The sequence below is a fragment of the Rhinopithecus roxellana genome, chromosome 4, assembly GCF_007565055.1.
Source record: "Rhinopithecus roxellana isolate Shanxi Qingling chromosome 4, ASM756505v1, whole genome shotgun sequence".
In the NCBI taxonomy this organism is placed as follows: Eukaryota; Metazoa; Chordata; class Mammalia; order Primates; family Cercopithecidae; genus Rhinopithecus; species Rhinopithecus roxellana.
In genome coordinates this window covers 100,051,381-100,073,121 of record NC_044552.1, presented here as the reverse complement: position 1 = coordinate 100,073,121, position 21,741 = coordinate 100,051,381, and the positions used below count along the sequence as shown (strand labels likewise).

The window sequence follows — 21,741 nt, the reverse complement described above, 5'->3', positions numbered from 1 at the left end:
CTGACCTCAAGTGATCAGCCCACCTTGGCCTCCCAAAATGTTGGGATTACACGCGTGAGCCCAGCCCAAATAGGTCATGGTCTTTTATACCCCCAACTCTTAACTTGTGCTTTTCACTCTGTGCCCTGGAATGTAGTCCACAGGTACAGTCCTCAAAGAGTGTGATCAGACTTTATCTTTTCCATGAAAGTTTTCCCCATTTCTTTTGAGCAAGTTAATTGCTTCCTTCTTTAAGTTTTCATTGGATTTTATTATTACTTTTATTATAGCGCTTAAAATAAATTGATGTATAGATAGTAGTGCATCTGTATTCTTCCTGTTAGATTTGAATTTCTTGAGATTTGAATTATGTGTTAGTCATCTTTATATCCCCTGGCATTTGTACCTTGTTGGATAAATGAATGAATTAAAAAAAGAAGGAATGAAAGGGCAAACTGGAAGCAGGGTATTGGTTGAGTGATTATTTGAATAGTCAAGGTGGGAGCTAATAGAGTTCAGCAGTAAAGTAGTTATTGCAAAAGAAGAGGGAGAAAAATGGTAAAGAGGGAAGGGGAGATTATTTTTGAGGAAGTGCTGGCAAATAAAGTTGAGTAAACAGAGTTGGATGGTGTACTTTCTAGAGGACTTTGTAAGCCAAGCAGAGAAACATTTTGCCTTCCTGTGGTAGAACATTAGAAAATCATGGCAGATTCTTGAGTAGAATATTGATTGTGGAAGAGGGATACTCGCTTTGGAGAGACGGCTAGGAAGCTCCTGCAAGAATTGGGGAATGCATGATGTGGGATGTGGAGGGGCAAATGCTAGATTAAATTAAGCAGACAGGATATAATATCTCAGGAAAAGGAAGAAAAATTCAAAGTATGACCTCAGGCTTTCTGCCCTAGGAGATAAAGGATAACTGAGAAGGGGAGCTGGTTATCAAAAAAGATAACATGTTCAGCACTAGAAAATTTGAGTTTAAGGGATGACAAGGATAGTAAAGCAGAGGTAATAGGAATTTGGGCTGCACAAAGATAGTTTGGGAGGTCATCCCCATGAGAATGGGGGTTAAATGAGGAGGAAGAAAGAGAAGACAAAATAAGACAGAGTAGCAGTCAGAAGAGTAGAAAAAAGATGTAAAGTAAGCTCTGTGATCATGGAAGAAAAGTCTAGCTCTTCTACTTACTAGCTGTACCACTTAACACCTCTCTGCTGCAGTTTCTGTATCATAAAAATGAGATAATAATAGTTCCAAACTCATTGATTGGGTTGTTATAAGGATTAAAGAAGTTAACACATGCAAAACACTTACCTGGTAAGTGCCTTGTCACTATTAGCTAAGAGAATAGAGATTCTCCAATGTTTCAGGTCTATTGTATCCCCTTGCCCATTTTTCTTTACTTTTTGTTTTCTAGCCCTCAGTTAATCCTAGAATAACACTTTACACATTATGACTTTCAAAAAATGGTGAATAACAAAAGAGGATGATGGATTAGAGTCATCAATGGAGTAGGCAATTGCCAAACTCTCTTTTCATAGAGTTGGCTTGAGTGGAAATACCACTGAAGCACAGCAAGCATAAAATGGTAAAAATAGGTACAAACCATCAGTGACTGGCAGGAAAAAGAAAGAGAGATTACGGTAATGAAAAAAGAAAAGAGAGGCAAGGAAGAGTTAAGCTCAAATATGAAATGTCTGGATACAGATGATTATTACTCATGTTTAATTCCCAATCCAGACATTGAATTTTACATTATCTCCCTGTATCCTTTTATCAATTATAAAATGTGACAATTATTGGCTTCTTTTTAGTCATATTATACCATAGGAAATAATTGCTTTAAAATAACAATAACTTGGGAGGCCGAGGCAGCGGATCACGAGGTCAGGAGTTTGAGACCAGTCTGGCTAACATAGTGAAACCCCGTCCCTACTAAAAATACAAAAAATTAGCTGGGTGTAGTGGTGTGCGCCTGTAATCCCAGCTACTCGGGAAGCTGAGGCAGGAAAACCGTGTGAACTCTGGAGGCAGAGGTTGCAGTGAGCCAAGATTGTGCCATTACACTCCAGCCCAGGCAACAGTGCAACACTCTGTCTCAAAAAATAAAAATAAATAAAAAAAAAAAAAACAATAAGTTAGCAAATAGGTTTCGGATGCTTAATAGCACAATGAAAGTAATATGCTTAAATTGTCAGGGAAACAATTTGGTATCTATATCTTGTCTATATGTTCTTTATGGTTAACTGTTTACTATTCTTTGAACATTACCACGTTTAATAATCTAATGTATAGCCACCATATTTGAATTCAATTATAACCTCCTTAAGCCTTTTGGTATTTGCTTCCTCACAGCCTTTTTGTTTAATTAAGTTCATACTTTTACTTCATTACCAATGGATACAGTACTGGGCTTCTTTTTATACACATCACTGAGACTAGGGTAGCTCTGATACATGAGCAGGAAATAGAAGAGAGCAGGGGATTGAGGCAAATACTGTAGTTTTCTAGTGACAATCAGAAATCATCAGGGACTCAAGTGGCAATAGCAGTGGCTGCTTGAAGTACTGTAAGGTTAGCTTATCAGGCACAGGGCCTTGTATCTCACATGTTAAGGATTGCTGCTTTCTGCTATAACCAGAGTTGTAAGGAAAACTAGGCACAAGAAAGACATTAAGTCAGTATTTTTTTTCCTCCAAGACTGAGGATAATTCAGAGTGAGAAAGTAAAAATTAGCTCAGAGTAAGACTAAATAGCTGCTTGGTCATTAATTGAGCTGGGATAACAAACCCAGGTAAGACCAGCTGCAAAGTTAATGGGAAATTATATTTCTCCTAAGGATATGCTGACACTATAAAGTATAATAGCAAGGCCCTTCTTTGAGTGTTTGCTGTCTAATTCACTGAAAAACTTTGTTCTCTAAAATCGTATACTCTAGGAAAAGGTGCTGCTTGAAATTACATCAGTAAGAATGTAACACCTTACTCTTGCTTGGGGGGATCTACATCATTTTGATACAAAGAAGCAGCCTCAATTAAGGGGCTCCTGAATACAACCTTCCACATCTATGGTAACTTTGTAGTTTTCAAGAAACAGGATCCTGAGACTGTTCTACAGTCCCTATTGGATACATATAGTCCTGCTTTGAGTTTATCAAACACTGCTTCCTTTAAATTTCACCTAATCCCATCCTTCCCTAAAATTCTATAAATTTATCTTTTTCTTTGTTTCCTGAGATACCTGTGGTGTTCAGTTTCCCTCATTGGAATGTGTATTAGCTGGTTCTTGCAGTGCTATAAAGAAATACCTGAGCCTGAGTAATGTGTAAGAAAATAGGTTTAATTGGCTCATGATTCTGCAGGCTGTACAGGAAACACAGTGCTGGCATATGCTTCTGGGCAGGCCTCAGGTAGCTTTTACTCATGGCAGAAGGCGAAGTGGGAGCAGGCACATCACATGGCCGGAGTAGGAGAGAGAGAAATGAGAGAGACTTTTAAAACACCAGATCTCCTGTGAACTCAGAGCAAGAGCTCATTTGTCACCAAGGGGATGGCCAATGCCATTCATGAGGGTCTGCCCCCATGATCAGAACTCCCACCAGGCCCCACTTCCAACATTGGGGATTACAATTCAACATAGATCTGGGCAGGGACAAATGTCCACATTATATCAGAAGGCATCAGTAAGCTCAACTTTGTCAGACTATAGTTTGACAGGTTTGTCCCTGTTGGTCTTGGGCTAACTGGGTTAGGACAAAGAGGCATCAAAATCTAGTTAAGGTTGATGCCAATGAAGTATAATAGTCTTTTGAGGCAATGAAAATGTATAAGAAAAGTAGGATTCAACAGCATGATGTTATGTGAACCAGAAATGTCACAAAAATGGCTCAGCAGTGCTTGACCCACCACCTTAATTGGGATCTCTCTCTCTCTCTCTCTCTCTCTCTCTCTCTCTCTCTCTCTCTCTGTGTGTGTGTGTGTGTGTCTGTAAAATGCTCTTCCTCACCAGAAGGAATGATAGTTCCTAGTTGATTCTACCACCTAGGACAGGAAACAACAAAACCTCTTGTTGTTGCCAGAAATTTAAACATGCTTCAAAAAGCTAGTGCAGGCCAGGTGTGGTGGTTCACACCTGTAATCCCAGAACTTTGGGGGGCTGAGGTGGGAGGATTGTTTTAGGTGGGGAGTTTGAGAACCAGCCTGGGCAACAAAGTGAGATGCCCCCACCCACAATCTCTACAAGAAGACAAAAAGAAAAAAAATAGTAAACACGGTGCAGGCTTAAAAACAGAGGCAGGCTTACAAGGGCCTTTTGGAACAATTGAGCATTAAGAAATTACACTTAATTGAGGTAAGTTGACACTATAATGATAGCCCAAACTGGGAAGAGAGAAACCATACAAAGCAGTAGCTGTAAAACAAAGGAAGGACTGTATGATAGAATATTTTTAATTTTTAAAATTAATTTCGAGTACATATATGACTTTTCTGTTTAAATGTATGCATAAGTACATACACAGAAGAGAACTGAATAATTCTACAAGTGGAAACTATACCAATTACAGTAAGGGAAGATTAGTACCAGTGAACACACTCATTACCAGGTAGAGGAAGAGTCCAACACTATTCCAAAATGAGATTCATCAAATGTCTGCCTCTACAAAGTCAACTCTGGTCTCCTTGGAGCCCCTCCCAATATTAATATGATGCTAATAAGGCATGCAAAATGTTCCAAGAATGTTAACAGACCAGATATATCTATATGTATATTTAACAAGACAATGGTATATAACATTCACCACTCAACCCTCTAAAAGGACAATTTTGGAGAAAGAACATGCTGCAGAAGGTGTGGGCTGCTGGGCAGCTCAGAATCTTGCATCCCTATTCCTGTAAGTGCTGAGGTATTTTCATAGTATTTTAAACCAATACACATATCTTGAACATCATTTATTTCACCAATGAATTATTTCTAATATCAATTATGATAATTAACATCCCCTAGTGAAAGTGGAGATTATAGTGGTTAAAATGCCTGTTGATACATCTATTTTTTTTTTTTTTTGAGACGAAGTCTCGCTGTGTCGCCCAGGCTGGAGTGCAGGGGCACGATCTCTGCTCACTGTAATCTCCCGAGTTCAAGTGATTCTCCCGCTTCGGCCTCCTGAGTAGCTGGGATTACAGGTGCGAGCCACCACGCCCGGCTAATTTTTTGTATTTTTAGTAAAGACGGGGTTTCGCCATATTGGCCTGGCTGATCTCGAACTCCTGACCTTAGGTGATTCATCCGCCTCGACTTCCCGAAGTGCTGGGATTACAGGCGTGAGCCACCGCGCCCGGCCGATACATCTAATTTTTTTTAAAAGGCCCTTTTGTTGTCCGAAGATCATTCGTTAGAATGTCTGGCTGGGTAAATATAACCAATGACAATGCTGACGATATGGAACAGGCACAAGACTTCTGAACAATATGTAGCATAAATTATAACTTATCTAGAACACAAGGTAACAGTGGAAGATAATGAGCTAGGTGGAAGTTACAAATGTTGCTGCAAGTAGTTTTTTTTACTTAACGAGTTCTGGGAGCTTCTCTAACAGCTTTGACAGGAGTGAATCCCTAAGGCTAAACCCAAATCCTTATCGGCCGCCTACTCACACCTTTGTGAGGACTACGATTCCCAGAAGGCAGCGCTCCCTTCATTCAGCCGGCGGGGAGCCGCAGTTTACAGAACCACCTCCCCAACCGAATTTCACACACCTGTCACCTAGGACGCGGCCGGGAAGGCCTCCCTTCGATCCGCGTTCTCCCCATTTTGGGGTGTAGCTCAGATTCCTGAAACCAGTTTTAGAGCGTGGCGGACCGGGAGGCCGGCGAGGCGCTCTAGGCCGAGCGGCTTCGTCTCTATGACCACAAGGGGCGGTCCCTAGTGTACCTGCGCCGGGGCACGGAGGGGCGGGCGTCAGTTCCGCGCGGGGCTATCGGGGAACCATGGCTGCCCCGAGAGGTGAGAACTGGGGCTGCTGGGAGTGGGGAGTCTGAGGGGGGCGGCGGGCTAGCATCTGCGCTGGTCCGCGGCTGTCGGGCAGCGGAGCACCCTGGTTGCCCACGGCCTCTGGGGCCGGGCTGAGGCGTCAGGAGTTTGCGTGGAGCCGCTCCCGGCAGTCCGGGCAGCCGGCCTCCCCCTGCGGCCGCAGTCTCCGGGGCTGACTCCGCGTTTGGCAAGTCGGCATTCCGAGACCGCACTGACCTCCACTAGCTGGCAGTGGGTGGGAACCGAATTCTGACAGGCCTGGGCTGCGGCGGACCCGGAGAGGGGCCAGGGCGTGGGTCCGGGGCTGGACCGCATCACCCAGCGAGGCAGGACAGTTCTTGGCCCTGGCCCCGCGACTTCGGTGTCCTCTGCGCCTCCTGCCATGCGGATGCTCAGAGACTTAAAGGCAGGCTCCGGGCGCAGACCCCACGCGGCGGCTGGGCCATGCAACAACCAGTAAAGACATCATTGGGACGTCAAAACAGCACCGAAATCGTAACGAAAGGAAGATAACAATCGTTAACAGTTCCCACCTGTGTGCTGTATGTAATTATAGAGAATGCTGTATGCAGTTAGAAGGAACACTCTTGATATTTGTGGTGGAAGGTGAGATCCACCTCCCTCCTCCCAAGGGATGGCACTTTCGGGTGAAGGCGTATTTGTTTACTAATTGCCATTTAAGGAGGGCGAGTCTAATTGACTCCGCACCACTTTTGCTGAGCAGTGTAAGTTGGGACCAGAGGTGGATTTTTTGACTGTGGTGCATTAACTAGAAGAAGTTGGACAACACTCGGATTCTTGCTCCACCCTTCCTCCATAGAACACTTGGCTTCATCCTTGAATAAATATTGAACGAATACCTAATATCTTCTTACGTGGGTGTCAAGTTATTTTCCCTGTTCCGGGGTCAATGTTTATCATCAGGCCCTGCCCAGGGGCATTGTCTTTAGTTGCATATGCTTCTCTTATGTCTTCTTTCTATTTCATTTCAAATAAGTTCAATCTTAAAGGCCGTTTGTGTAGCAACACAGGAAATAAAGGAAAAAGAAATAGAATTGTTTTGATAACTGAAATGGAGTGGGGATAGCAAAATTGATCCGAACGAAAACTTATAAATTACAGAAGTCAAATCATTACTTGAAATAGCTGCAGCAATGTAAAGGTTTAGGCTTATTGCCAATACATATTTGTTGAGCCTTGATTGTAATCCTAACAAAATTACAGTTTCCATAGCTTCCGAATATCCACAAAAGATTTATCTGGGACTTCCTGAATTTCTAAGTTCTTAGGTATTACAAGTAATGTCCCCATAAACTATAGTAAAACGTAACTGAAAAAAATTTGAAACTGTAAGTTTCTTTTGGGGGACATTTCCACACAAATACTGTGTGGGAGTAAACAGAACTTCGTGAGAAGCAGAGAACAATGCAGGGTTAAGATGTGACTGCGAGTTGAGTTGTCGGCTAGGTTTATAGTTACTGGCATTGGGTGTGGTTTGAATGATTTGCCCAATTTGAAGTGATTACATATGGACTTTTGATATTACCCTGAAATAACTGAAATTGCTAATAACTGAAATTTTATACTGGAGAATTTGTGAATGGAGTGAACAAGAAATAGTTTGGTCTGATGTTAAACTGCCAGAGAAAATCGTACTTAAAAACGTTTAGTATTTAAAAGTTGAAATACGTTTAAAACTGGTATTCCATATCAAAGCCCAATCTGTTTTGCACATACCTAAACTTATTTGATTACCCTTCCACTTAGATCTAGTAGTTTCAAGAGTATAATATATATTCCCATATAATCACTATGCAAAAAGCTATTTTTTCAAGTTAATGACAATATTATAAGTCAAAATATGTTTGTAGGCCATCAATTTGGTTTAGTGTTTAAATATTCACTATGTTGTTTTTGGAATCAGGAACCTATACAATACCTAAAATAAAGTACTTTTTAGTTTATCAGTCCTAATCTCTGTTATTTATGAAAATGTTGATAATCTAGGACATGAGTTGGCAAACTTTTCCTGTAAAGGGCTGGATAGTCTCTTGTCATAACTACTCAGGTCTGCTGTTGTAGGGGAAAAAAAAAGTAGTCCGGATAACTTAGAAACAAATGAGTATGGCTATGTTCTAATAAACCTATTTATGGACACTAAAATTTGAATTTCATGCAATTTTCATGTATCACAAGATGTTACTACATTTTTTATCAAGTATTTAAAAATGCAAAACCATTGTGAGTTCACAGGCCTCATGTAAACTAGTGACATGTATAGTTTGTTCACCCCTTATCTAGAAGATGGGAAATGCCTTCTCTTCTACTGATTAAAGGTTATTGCTGTTTATTTTTGAAGTCATATTTTTTCCCTTGTGTAGCAAAGTTTTAGAACAAAGGAAGTATTATAGTGATCTCCTTCACTTCCTTTTTTATAGACACTGATTTTTGGCTCCTCAGATCTTTTGGAAAGAAAGTTTAAGCAGTTGAAAAATATTTCTTCTGTTTTACCTTTTATTTAAACCTGATATGATTTTTAAAAATTGCCGACAAATCAGAAAAGATTCTTTAATTCACTCGGGAAAATATTTATATTGAAGAACCTGTTTCCTTGGAAGTTCCAGCCATACCATATCTAAAGATAATGTATTTGAAACTCCTGTTTTATTTTCCTATGAAAACAGTCTTTGAATTGTAATTAGGCTCCCAAAACAGTGAACAAAATCGTACTTAGCATATAATGTAGTTAAAGTAGCAGCCTGGAGTCACCCGGTGTCCTTCTGGTTCTTAACCTGGGGTTGTCAAAGTATGGCTCTGGAAAGCCTAAAATATTTGTTTCTGGCCCTTTACAGAAAAATTTGCTGGTCCCTGTTTAACCTTGAGCCTAAAGATTTGAATGGAGCTTAAGGGGACTGTTGGATAATAGGTGGGAGTTGGGTAAGGAAAGTAGAAATAGTTTGATCCTTGGGTGATGGCAGATTCTGAGTAGGTCTGGGAATAAGGAAGTATGAGGGAGAGTTGGTACCCAGTGCTTATGGTTTTACCAAAGGTTCTGGACAGGCTTTGGTGCCTGAGATGGCTGCTGCTCAGATATACTTGCAGGCAATTCTTGAGTGTTTGTATGTTTTCTGCATTTCTAGTTTTATAGAGCTGTGTTCTTAATATTCTTTTCCTGTGTTTTGAATTACTGTTTTGTATAATGCAGTGAAATGAGTAGCTCGATGTAAGTTCTTATTGTGATAAAGTTTTATATTAAGCCCCACTCATTTCTCAATTATTTTCTTTCTGCTGCCTTTAAATCTAGAATATACATGACTGCAGTTGGTTTCATGCTTTGTATCCACAAGTTTGTAATCATAAAAATATTTAAAATATGTGCTGGGGCCAGGCGTGATGGCTAATGCCTGTAATCTCAGCACTTTAGGAGGCCGAGGTGGGAGGATCACCTGAGGTCAGGAGTTCGAGACCAGCCTGGCCAACATGGTGAAACCTTGTCCCTACTAAAAATACAAAAATTAGCCAGGTGTACTGGCAGATGCCTGTAATTCCAGCTGCTCAGGAGGCTAAGGCAGGAGAATCGCTTGAATTCAGGAGGTGGAGTTTGTAGTGAGCCGAGATCACGCCAAGATCGTGCCACTGCACTCCAACCTGGGTGACAGAGTGAGACCCTGTCCTAAAATATATGTCCGGCGCGGTGGTTCACATCTGTAATTCCAGCACTTCAGGAGGCCGAGCGGGTGGATCACCTGAGGTCAGGAGTTAAAGACCAGCCTGGCCAACATGGTGAAACCCCATCTCTACTAAAAATGCAAAAAATTACCTGGCCGTGGTAGTCCACGCCTGTAGTCCCGGGAGGCTGAGGCACGAGCATCGCTTGAACCTGGGCAGCAGAGGTTGCAGTGACCTGAGATCGTGCCACTGTACTCCAGCCTGGGGGACAGAGTGAGATCCTGTCTCAAAAAAAAACCCACCACCACCACCAATATATATATAATGTGATTTATAACATCCTAAACTAGAATCAGTATGCTACATAGTCTTGCAATTGGGGCACTCCCCAGGAACAAAACTTATGCCTAATTGGCTGATGTTTAAAGTCAGCTATGGGGGGTGTGTGTGTGTGTGTGCGCGCGCGTGTGCGTGTGCACGCGCGCTCATGTAATTGGCAAGCATTTTGAAAAAATTTTTAAACATGAGTTTTAGAAAATATTTTGTGCTTGGAATTAGAAAGTATTTTTGGGCTGTAACTAGTTTATTAACTTATATATACACATATTGTTTACTAAGTAATGTCTTTGTTGCACGTATTTTCCAGACAATGTCACTTTATTATTCAAGTTATACTGCTTGGCAGTGATGACCGTGACGGCTGCAGCCTATACCATAGCTTTAAGATACACAAGGACATCAGACAAAGAACTCTACTTTTCAACCACAGCCGTGTGTATCACAGAAGTTATAAAGTTATTGCTAAGTGTGGGAATTTTAGCTAAGTGAGTATAAATACTTATAGTGTGTTAAATTATTTTTCCACCTGGTGAGGGTATTTGTTAGAAAATTCAAGCTACATCTTTATATGTTTAATTGCTCTGGGCCAGTGTTTCTCAACTAGGGGTGATTTTGCCCCCCAGAAGATTTTTTAGTTGTCACGACTTGAGAGATGCTACTGGCATCTAGTGGGTGGAGACCAAGGATGCTGCTAAACATCCTGCAATCCCCATGACAGCCTCACAACAAAGAATTACCCAGCCCCAAACGTCAGTACTGCTGAGGTTGAAGAACGCTACGGTAGAGTAGGAGTTGGCAAACTATGTCCCATGGGCCAAATCCAGCTTGCTCCCTGGTTTTGGTGTAATGGAGACTGACTGGCTTGCAAAACCTAAAATATTGACTGTTTGACCCTTATAGGAAAAAATTACTGACTTGTGTTTTGGATGAATATAATAATAATATTTCTTGAGTGTTTCCTGTGTTAAGTGCTAGGCACTGTGCTATGTGTTTTTCGTGTTTTCTCATTTACTCCTTACACATTTTCAAGGTAAGTACTTTACCCCTGTTTTATTAACATAGCATCTGAGGTTCCTTAAGATTACACTGTTAATATGTGGCAGCACTGGGCTTTGAATCAGAAACATCACGCAAGAATTGCTTAGTTAAGGATGTGGTATGAGAGAGTTAAGAATTAGGTGCATTGGAGGAGATAGACCTAATTTTAATCCTAGACCAAGATTGTGGCTGCATACACACTTGTAACCTCTTTAAGCTTCAGTTTCTTCATTTTTTTAATTTGAGAAAATAATATGGGGTGGTGAAAATTAAATAAAATCTAAATAGGTAAATTACTTGGGGAAAGATTTATGAGACGGGGACCTATTTGAGTCATTGGGGCAGTTAAGAAGTCATACAGGTTTCAAGATGTGTGTTGGTGAGTGAAGGGAAGCAGGGAGGAATAGTGTTGTCTGTAGGCTTTTATGTAGAAACAGACACATTACATTTAAATATTGAAATGTTACAAGACATTGTGATTGCTTCAGCTTCAGCAATATGTGATGAGACAGTTGATAATGCAGCTACAAGCATGGCTATCATTTTGGGAAGGCTATCCAGTGAAAGTGTTGAAAATTGGTTCTAGATCTTGAAAAGGCTTATACTAATCCACTTGAAGTAGTTGGAATATGAAAAAGATGTGTTATAAATAAAGTTTCAGTGCCGCAAAAGAAATAGCACTTGAATACAAAATTTTCTTTTTTTCTTCTCAGCAAGGCAGTTTGCTTCTATAGAAGGGTGCACCCTCACAGGTGGAGCAATCGTGAGCGCACACCTGGACAAGGGAGGAAAAGGGGGTCTTATTCCTGATGCATGTGGCCCCTGCTACTGTGTCGTTCCCCTATTGGCTAGGGTTACACTGCACAGGCTAAACTAATTCCAGTTGGCTAATTTAAAGAGAGTGACAGGATGAGTGGTTTGGTGGGGAAAATGGTTATGGCAGAGTAGGAAATCGGAATGAGTCAGAGTGGAAAATGAGCAGGTAATCAGAATGAGTCAGGGTGGAGCAGGTAATCGGAATGAGTCAGGGTGGAGCAGGTAATCGGAATGAGCCAGGGTGGAGCAGGTAATTGGAATGAGCCAGGGTAGAGCAGGTAATCGGAAGGAGCCAGGGTGGAGCAGGTAATCGGAATGAGCCAGGGTGGAGCAGGTAATCGGAATGAGCCAGGGTGGAGCAGGTAATTGGAATGAGTCAGGGTGGAGCAGGTAATCAGAATGAGTCAGGGTGGAGAGGGTAATCGTAAAAGGTTGCTTTACCAGAAAGTTATTTTAAAAGTAGAAGGCAAAGAATCGAACATACTAACATATTGATTCTTTGAAGAGAAATTTAGAACTCATATCTTAACAATCCCCTCCTCTTGCATTTTCTTTACAGCTCTTTCTCTTCAAACTTCTTTAACATGTCTTGGCTTAGTTCTGCTTGATTTTCCAAAAGAAGAAGCTTCTCTCGATAAGGTGGAGGACAGTTAAGGGAGGTTTTAGTAAGTGCCATTTCTGTGAGCCTCTGCACCAACCCACAGATGCATGGTATGACACAGCACCTGACAAGAATAAGTACACCCGTTACGGCTGCGAGGGAAGTAAGAATTGAGGTTGTTATTCCTTTCCATTTACCGAACCACTTTTTTAGCCATCCTGTAAAGGGGTCATTTACCCCTGAGTTGCTGGCTGACTCACTGGACAGAGCAGTCAGACCTTGCAATGCCTTTGTTATACATCCATTAAGGGTGGTGGTGTTTGGGATGAAGGTACAACATTGAGTTTTAATCATGATGCAAACTCCTCCTCTTTCTGCTAATATCATGTCTAAGGCTATCCTATTTTCCCAAGCCATCTGGCAGTTAGCCCCTAATTGCTCAGCTGTTCCTTTAACAGCATCTCTAGTGTAGTTAATAAATCACTGTTGGTTGTAATAGATGTAGTTTATTCAATCTGTTTTTATTAATTGTCACCCACCAAAATATTGACTCAAATCCTGCAGCTATTTGATTTCGGGCTTTAAATTGATCTGGTATTCCCCATGGGACTCCAATTGCGTCTAAATAGACATGAGAGTTGAAAGACCCATAAGGAGCTTCTGTCGCTTTACAGTGTCATATTTTCTTCCTCTGGTTGATGAAATGCCAGAATAAAAGGGATAGCCAGTTGAACTAGAGCATAAGTACTGCTCTAATTATTTGGCAGAGTGTCCAGTTAAGGTCCTCCATAATACCACCATACATCCGCTCAGGGATGCATAAGAGCAGATTGATGGGTCAGCTCTTGGAAGTGCCAGACTTCACTGCATCCTGTTAAGTCTCCAAGAAATGCCAAAATTTTCCCCTTGTCGTTATTAGAGACATGAGGTAAAATTGGTTTTGGAAGATGGAGGCTGGATAGCCCTTGGGCTGACCTGCAGGGTATTGGACTTAAGGAAATAGCAGAGAAAAAGAGAGCACAATTTGTTATTCCAGGCAGTGGAATCTTGAAAAAGAGCTACCATGCACTCCATGTCCGCTTGATTTGAGGACCAGTTTCTGCATTGCTGAGAGCTCGGGTTATTCCTCACACTGGGTGGGTCCTGATTTCTCACCCCTGAGGCTGCCACAAGATCTCTGGTTCTCACGAGAGAGAACCAGAGACCGCCCCTGGAGGGGAATGTAATCCCAGATGAGCCCCCAAATTGTTATAAAGTTTTGGTGCCACAAAAGAAATAGCACTTGAATATAAAATTTTCTTCTTCTCAGCAAGGCAGTTTGCTTCTATAGAAGGGTGCACCCTCACAGATGGAGCAATGGTGAGCACACACCTGGACAAGGGAGGAAAAGGGGGTCTTATTCCTGACACACGTGGCCCCTGCTGCTGTGTCATTCCCTATTGGCTAGGGTTAGACTGCACAGGCTAAACTAATTCCAATTGGCTAATTTAAAGAGAGTGACGGGGTAAGTGGTTTGGCGGGAAAAATGATTATGGCAGAGCAGGAAATCAGAATGAGTCAGGGTGGAGAATGAGCAGGTAATCGGAATAAGTCAGGTTGGAGCAGGTAATCGGAATGAGTCAGGGTGGAACAGGTAATGGGAATGAGTCAGTGTGGAGAGGGTAATTGGAAAAGGTTGCTTTATGAAGAAGTTAAGTTTAAAAGTAGAAGGCAAAGAATTGAGCATACTGACATATTGATTCTTTGAAGAGAAATTTAGAACTCATATCTAACAGATGAATAAAATACATGGCCAGACTATGGGCCATTAAGAGTGATATGAACAGTTAAGAGGAGCCACAAATGAAAGGGGCTAGAGCTTTATAATGGTCTTTTAGATTTAGTGTTTGCAAAAAAGTAAAATATTTTCCAGGTACTCTCAGTGTTGTCATTTCTTTGTACACACATTAAAATCAGTAATTCAAAAAGAGGAAGTAGATGAAAGGCAAACAGGATGTTATGTAGTCTGTGAAAACACAGGTTGGATGTAAGTGCTGTGATGGAGAGGCTTCTAAATACCAGAAAATAATTGTTACACAAAAATGTTATAATTTGTTATATGCACAGGAAACCAAAGTTGATTCATGTTTGAATTTATATTTGCTTGAAAATTCTTTCCCATATAATGTTAAAATAATTGTGTAGAGCTAAAAAAATGAAATTAGACTTTTTTCTTTGCTTTCAAGTTAGAGAAGACTTTATCATCTCACAGAAAGGATGACAATTTCAGGATATTATGGGAGGCTGTGGAAGAATTACATTAGAAATAACTAAAGGTTTAGAACTTGAACTTTCTCTTCAGAGGAGAAAAATTAAGAACTTAGATCTTGGCCAGGTGTGGTGGCTCACACCTGTAATCCCAGCAGTTTGGAGGCCAAGGTGGGAGGATTTCTTGAGCCCAGGAGTTAGAGACCAGCCTGTCAACATGGTGAGACTCCATCTCTACAAAAATATAAAAAAATTAGTTGGGTGTAGTGGTGTGTGGCTGTAGTCACAGCTACCTGGGCGGCTGAGGTGAGAGGATTGCTTGAGCTTGCAAGGACCTGCGGTGAGCCATGATTGTACCACTGTACTCTAGCCTGGGCAACAGAGCAAAACTCTGTCTCAGAACAAGAAAAAAAAAATTAGAAGAACTTAGATCTTGATGATTAAAATAATGTATTTCCCCCATATTTCCAGAAAAATACTGCACAGTTAATGTAAAAATTAGTAACGTTTGCTCAATGTTGATTTGAGTTTTCTGGAGAATGAATACAGGGAAAGGAAAATAAATTTTTACTATTTAAATGGAAAAAAACCCATTAAACTTCATTTAAAACTATGATTAAATGAAGTAAAAGCTTCTTCCTTTTTGCCCATTCTTTACACTGTGATAAAGTATAATAACTTTATAGGGTTGATACAAATATATACTAGAACTTCAATTTTATTGGAACTGTGCAAAGCTTAACCTCATTATAGAGCAGTCCATTTGAGTTTGTTTATTTAGTATGGTCTCTGATGCTGTTTGCTCAGTAATGTTCTTTGCTTAGTGAATAGTCTTGGCTAATTGTTAAAGTAAGTACATATATTATATAAAGTAAGTACATATATTATATGGGAGTGGGAGGCGGGGGCAGAAACTTAGCGAAGTAGCACCTGAAACCGTGTTTTGGTTATAATTATGGTTCACTTATATAATAACATATCACTGCCATATTCAAATCTGTGTTTCATTCCTTCCAAACATTGGAAGCAAATAGTCATTCTAAGTCGTTTCAAGGTATTGTTAATAAGATATAATGGGATAGTTTCATGCATTCATTTATTTATTTAGAAAATACCTATCAGATGTCAATTATATACTCAACACTGTTCTAGTGTTTTCACTAGAACACTGCAAATTAAAAAGGTGTAGTTCTGCCCTCATGGACTTATAGTCTATTGAAGAACCAAATATTAAATAATAAATAGGTGATGTTATGGGGGAAAAGTAGAGGGTGCTACAAACACACATAATAGAGGGCCTGCATTTGGATTAGAGGGTTTCCTCTTTGAGGAAGTTACATTTAAACCTAGACCTGTCAATTGAGTAGACTTTAGGCAAGAAAAGAGCAGAGAGGCGGCAGAGAACTGTGTGTTTGAAATCCCTGAGGCAGAAAAGTCCTTGACTTTGGTGCTGAGATGAAGCAGGAGAGGTCATCAGGGTATCACAGTAGTATTATGGGCCTGTTAAGGATTTTAGATTTAATCTGAAGTGCATTAGAAAAATCACTGAATGGAGCCAGGAGCGGTGGCTCACGCCTATAATCCCAGCACTTTGGGAGGCTGAGGCAGGTGGATCACTTGAGGTCAGGAGTTGGAGACCAGCCTGGCCAGCATGGTGAAACCCCATCTCTACTAAAAATACAAAAATTAGCCAGGCGTGGTGGCGCATGCCTGTAATTCCAGGTATTCTGGAGGCTGAGGCAGGAGAATTGCTTGAACTTAGGAGGCGGAGGTTGCAGTGAGCTGAGATCGCACCACTGCACTCCAGTCTGGGTGACAGACCAAGACTCCGTCTCAAAAGAAAAAGAAGAAAAAGAAAAGAAAGTCATTAAATGGTTTAAATCACAAACTAACATAGAACCCATGTTTAGAGTCACTTTGACCTCTTTGAGAATGATTTGGAAGTAGGGAAGCTTAATAGAGGCAAGAGATAATCACCTAGGATGACAGCACAGGTCACGAAGAGAAGTTAATGGATTTGAGTTATGCTCTGGCAGTAGAATCTGTAGGACTTTGTGATGGGTTTGGATACATAGTAAGTTCTGGTTAATCATAGTAGTTATGTTCTATAAAGTCACCACCAACACTAAACTACTGAATACTAAACCCCTGCTTTGGGGATATATAGGGTAGCTTCCTGTGAGCAACTGATCACATTTTTGTCAATTAATTCAATACAATAACCTTGTTTTATGTGTGCTTCAGTCTAAAGACACTTTATTTAATGTATATTAGTGATTAATTAACATTGAACTCATGGCCAGCAGCACTATAACATGCCTGAACAAAGCTTATCTATCACATGTATTTTCTCCATAACATGTAGCATATCCTTCCTATGCTTAGGAACATCAGACAGCGCGTCAGCCCTACAATGCTTGGGAGCCATTTAAACAAAATCGCCAACACAAAGCACAAAAATGCAAAAAATGTAGCACTAAATAGATTGCACTTGTTTATTATCTGAAAGCTGAAACAAGGCAGAATGTTAACTTGTTCGGTGTCAGCCAGGAATGTGCATGCTTGGTGAATTGAATCAAATTTTTTGCCACTCTGTGCATGTCTGCCAATGACTGAAAGTGTTACAAGCATTGATTTGGGGGTTACAGATACATTTTAATAAGAGAAGTCACACATACAGTCCATGAATAATAATGATCAACTGTAGTAGGTGAAGGAAAGGGAGGTATCAGGAAGCATATCTATGTTTCCTAGTATAAATAATTGGGTAGTTTTTTGTTTTTTTTTTTTCTGAGACAGGAAAAACAGATCTGGGGGAAGAAGATATCAACAGTTTGACTTTGGGTAGGAATAATGTAAAGTTTTTAGTGTCTCGAGATATCCAAATGGGCATGGAGAATGGGCAGTTGGATTAAATGGGTCTGGAACTCAGAAGAGAGGTCGGGGCTAGAGATGTAAATTTGGGAGTTCTTATCACATAAAAGCATTTAATCTCATGGGATTGGAAGACATTGTTAAAAAACAGTGATCTTGTAAAAACAATCTTATTTGTAATGTCATTTGATTCCATATACCTTAAAGACTGCTGTTTTCTGGACAGGATAACTAGAAACCCCAGGACTAATATAAAGAGGAATACATGATAGAAATGGAAGGCAGCTTGTTTAAGAAACAACAAAGGAGTGCTCGCTTTGGCAGCACATAATACTAAAAATGTGGACAATACAGAGATTAGCATGGCCCCTGTACAAGGATGACATGCAGATTCATAAAGCATTCCATATTCAAAAAACAAAGGAATCAGTCTGGTACTGAGGCATTGCCCTAGAACTTTGTAAGAGTTAAATTAAGCAGGCCAGGGTAAGTATAACTTCAATCAAGTGTGCAAATTAGAATCTTCGGGTCCCAAGAATTTAAGCAGAGGCAATTGTAGCTCCATGCATTGTTCTTGGTGAGGTTTTGGAGATCTAGTCTAGTCAAACTTATTTCATATGTAAGAACTTTGAGCCTGGAAAGGGACTAATTCATGCAATCTCTGACTAAAAATTTTGTGTGACCAAATGGATCAGCAAGGTTCCAGATCCATGTTTTAAATGAAATGCCAGTTTATTTTTCAGAATTTGAGGTGGTAGAGAGGTTCTATAACCAGGTAGTCCTATTTGGACAGAACCCATGATGGCAATCTAGGTCAAATGGCTGAGACTCCATTGTCTTTGGTTCTTTCTCTTGCCTTTAATGCCTTCCTTAGGGTACCTGTAGATGGGTTGCATGCCATGAGGCATGGATATCCTAACATTCACATTAGTATGGTAAAAGTTTTGTAGGCTGAAGGGTATAACTGGTTTGCTAAAACACTGGAATACAATAGCTTAATTCTAATTCCAAATATTTTCCTTGTCCTGGTTATATGCTGTGGTTTGGATGTGGTTTATCTCCACCAAAGCTTATGTTGAAATTCTATCCCCAGTGTAGTGATGGGAGGTGGGGTCTAGTGGAAGGTGCTTAGGTTGTGGGGGCAGATTCCTCATGAATGGTTTGGTGCTGTTTTCCTGGTAGTGAGCTGTGGCTCTCAAGAGACAGGATTACTTCTTGCAGGAATTGATTATTTCTCGAGAGTGGGTTATAAAGCCAGGATGCTCCTCACGTTTTGCTCTCTTCACACGTGTCCGCCTACCCTTAGACCTTCTCTGCCATGTGATGCAGCAGGAAAGCCCTCGAAGAAGCCAGGGCTATGCCCTTGAACTTCTCAGCCTGCTGAACTGTAAGCCAAATATATATATGTGTGTGTGTGTGTATATATATATATATATATTTAGATTCTCGCTGTCACCCAGGCTGGAGTGCAGTGGTGCAATCTCGGCTTACTGTAACCTCCGCCTCCAGGGATCAAGCGATTATCCTGCCTCAGTCTCCCAAGTAGCTGGGACTACAGGCACATGCCACCACGCCTGGCTAATTTTTGTATTTCTAGTAGAGACAGGGTTTCACCATATTGGTCAGACTGGTCTTAAACTCCTGACCTTGTGATCTGTGCGCCTCGGCTTCCCGAAGTGCTGGTGAGCCACTGCGCCTGGCCAAAAAAATTTTTTTTTTTTAATACCCAGTCTCAGGTATTCTTTTACAGCAACACAAAGCAGACAAAGACAGTATTTAAAATATTTAAAAGAGAACTCCATTAAACATTATAAATGCACACTGGGTATACTGGCTCACACCTATAATCCCAGCACTTTGGGAGGCAGAGGAGGGTGGAATGCTTGAGACCAGGGGTTCAAGACCAGCCTGGGCAACATGGCAAAACCTCATCTCTGCAGAAAATGCAAAAATTAGCCAGTTGTGGTGGTGTGCACCTTTAGTCTCAAGCTACTTCAGGGGCTGAGGCAGGAGGATCGCTTGAACCTGGGAGGTGGAGGCTGCAGTGAGCCAAGATTGTGCCACTGTACTCTAGCTTGGGGGACAAAGTGAGACCCTGTCTCAAAAAAAAAAAAAAACTATATATATATATATATATATATATATATATATATATATATATATATAAATGCAGTTTACTTGAAAATGTTAGGATATTTAACTTCTTAGAAGAAATACAGACTTGCTTCAGTGAAGAGGGCCTGATGTATATTGTCATTTCTTTTTTTTTGAGATGGAGTCTTGCTCTGTTGCCCAGGCTGGAGTGCAGTGGCATGATTTCGGCTCACTGCAACCTCTGTCTCCCGGGTGCAAGTGATTCTCCTGCCTCAGCTTCCTAAGCAGCCTCCTAAGCAGCATGCACACCACCATGCCCAGCTAATTTTTGTATTTTTAGAAGAGATGGGGTTTCACCATGTTGGCCAGGCTGGTCTCGAACTCCTGACCACCCGCCTTGGCCTGCCAATGTAATTTTTATTTGAAAAAAAGGAAAAGCCGGGCGCGGTGGCTCAAGCCTGTAATCTCAGCACTTTGGGAGGCCGAGACGGGCGGATCATGAGGTCAGGAGATCGAGACCATCCTGGCTAACATGGTGAAACCTCGTCTCTACTAAAAAATACAAAACACTAGCCGGGCGAGGTGGCGGGCACCTGTAGTCCCAGCTACTCGGGAGGCTGAGGCAGGAGAATGGCATAAACTTGGGAGGCGGAGCTTGCAGTGAGCTGAGATCCGGCCACTGCACTCCAGCCTGGGCGACAGAGCGAGACTCCGTCTCAAAAAAAAAAAAAAAAAAAAAAAAAAAAAAACAGAAAAAAAGGAAAAAAATAATTTCTTTCATGTTGGGGTAAAAGAACAGAAGGCAGAGGTGCATATGTTGCTGCAGTTTGCAAGAAAACTAGGCAATAAATATGAGGAAATCACTGAAAGTGTATTATTGCTATAAATTTAAAATGCCCTAGAAAAGCCAAAGAATAATGCCCCCTTTTGGGACTTGTGAAAAATATTTTTGAAAACCTCATGAGTAGATGTCTTCTTTAGAAAGCCGGTAACTATACTCTGTAGAATACCAACCAGTAATCATTGTCATAATGTGTTATGTAAAATGCCACACATCCTCCTTTAAGATTATATTTGCTGCCTTCAGTTATTCAGAATTGTGGCTATTGAGAGTGGCAGGCTGCCAGAGAGTGAAAGTGTTAAGGAAACACTCTTTGATGTCCAGCCTTAGAAACAAGTGAGGGAAACAAGCTGGTAAATGCAGCTTATTTTCATTTCATTCTTGTACATGTTGACTAACCCTCATCCAAAATGGTTGGGACCAGAAGTGTTTCAGATTTCAGAATATTTAGGATTCTGGAATATTTGCATGAATATTAATTTGATACTAGCATCCCAAATCTGAAAACTTGAAATCCAAAGGGCTCTAATGAGCATTTCCTTTGAATGTCATGTTGGCACTCAAAAAGTTTTAGGTTTTGGAACATTTCAGATTTTGAATTTTCAGATTTGGACTACTCCAACCTTTATTTTCATTTTGGCTGAAACTATTATTTCCTCTTCTTTGATGAGAAATCTTAGGCTGAGGGAAATTTTAATTTGCCAAAGGAATCTAGAAGGTAATTGGCAGTGATAGGATTAGAAGACAAGTTTTTTGAACTCTAATTTTCAAATTCTGAGTCTTTCAGAACAATGAAGTAATTATTTTTGATTAAGACAAAGATAAGCACAGTGGCACTGTTAGACATTTCAGTAGTTTACAATAATTTTTTCTCTTACCGTTTTATTTCCAAATGTTAACACTTTGCCATGTGTCTTCATTCAGGCGGCTCTAATAAAATACCATAGACCAGTTGGCTTAAGCAACACGTATTACTTACAGTTCTGGAGGCTGGAAAGTCCAAGATCAAGATGCTCATGGCAGATTAGGTGTCTGGTGAGGACCCTCTTCCTAGTTTGCCAAGAGCTGCCTTTTTGCTGTATCTTCATGTGTTGGAGAGAGAGATGACTCTGGCCTCTTTCTCTTCTTATAAGGCACTAATTCCATCATGAGGACTCTACCCTCATCACCTCACTAAACCTAAGACCCTCCTCCAAATAATAATCACATTTGGGG

At 40.8% G+C, this 21,741-nt stretch overlaps 1 protein-coding gene and 1 non-coding gene across 3 annotated transcripts in view; both read left to right on the top strand.

Annotated features, from left to right (window-relative positions):
• Nucleotides 1-5,885: 5,885 nt before the first annotated feature.
• Nucleotides 5,886-21,741, top strand: part of SLC35A1 (solute carrier family 35 member A1) — a 34,151-nt gene continuing 18,295 nt past the window's right edge. The window contains exons 1-2 of one of the 2 annotated variants that reach the window (XM_010387960.2): nt 5,886-5,980; nt 10,323-10,500. In XM_010387960.2, the coding sequence (XP_010386262.1) occupies nt 5,965-5,980; nt 10,323-10,500 (194 nt within the window). In that variant the 5' untranslated portion in view covers nt 5,886-5,964. The remainder of the gene's footprint in view (nt 5,981-10,322; nt 10,501-21,741) is intronic. The other variant, XM_010387961.2, reaches the window with a different exon arrangement.
• LOC115897127 lies at nt 17,900-18,005 on the top strand. The gene has a single exon (XR_004057066.1). It is a non-coding gene; the product is annotated as a U6 spliceosomal RNA (small nuclear RNA).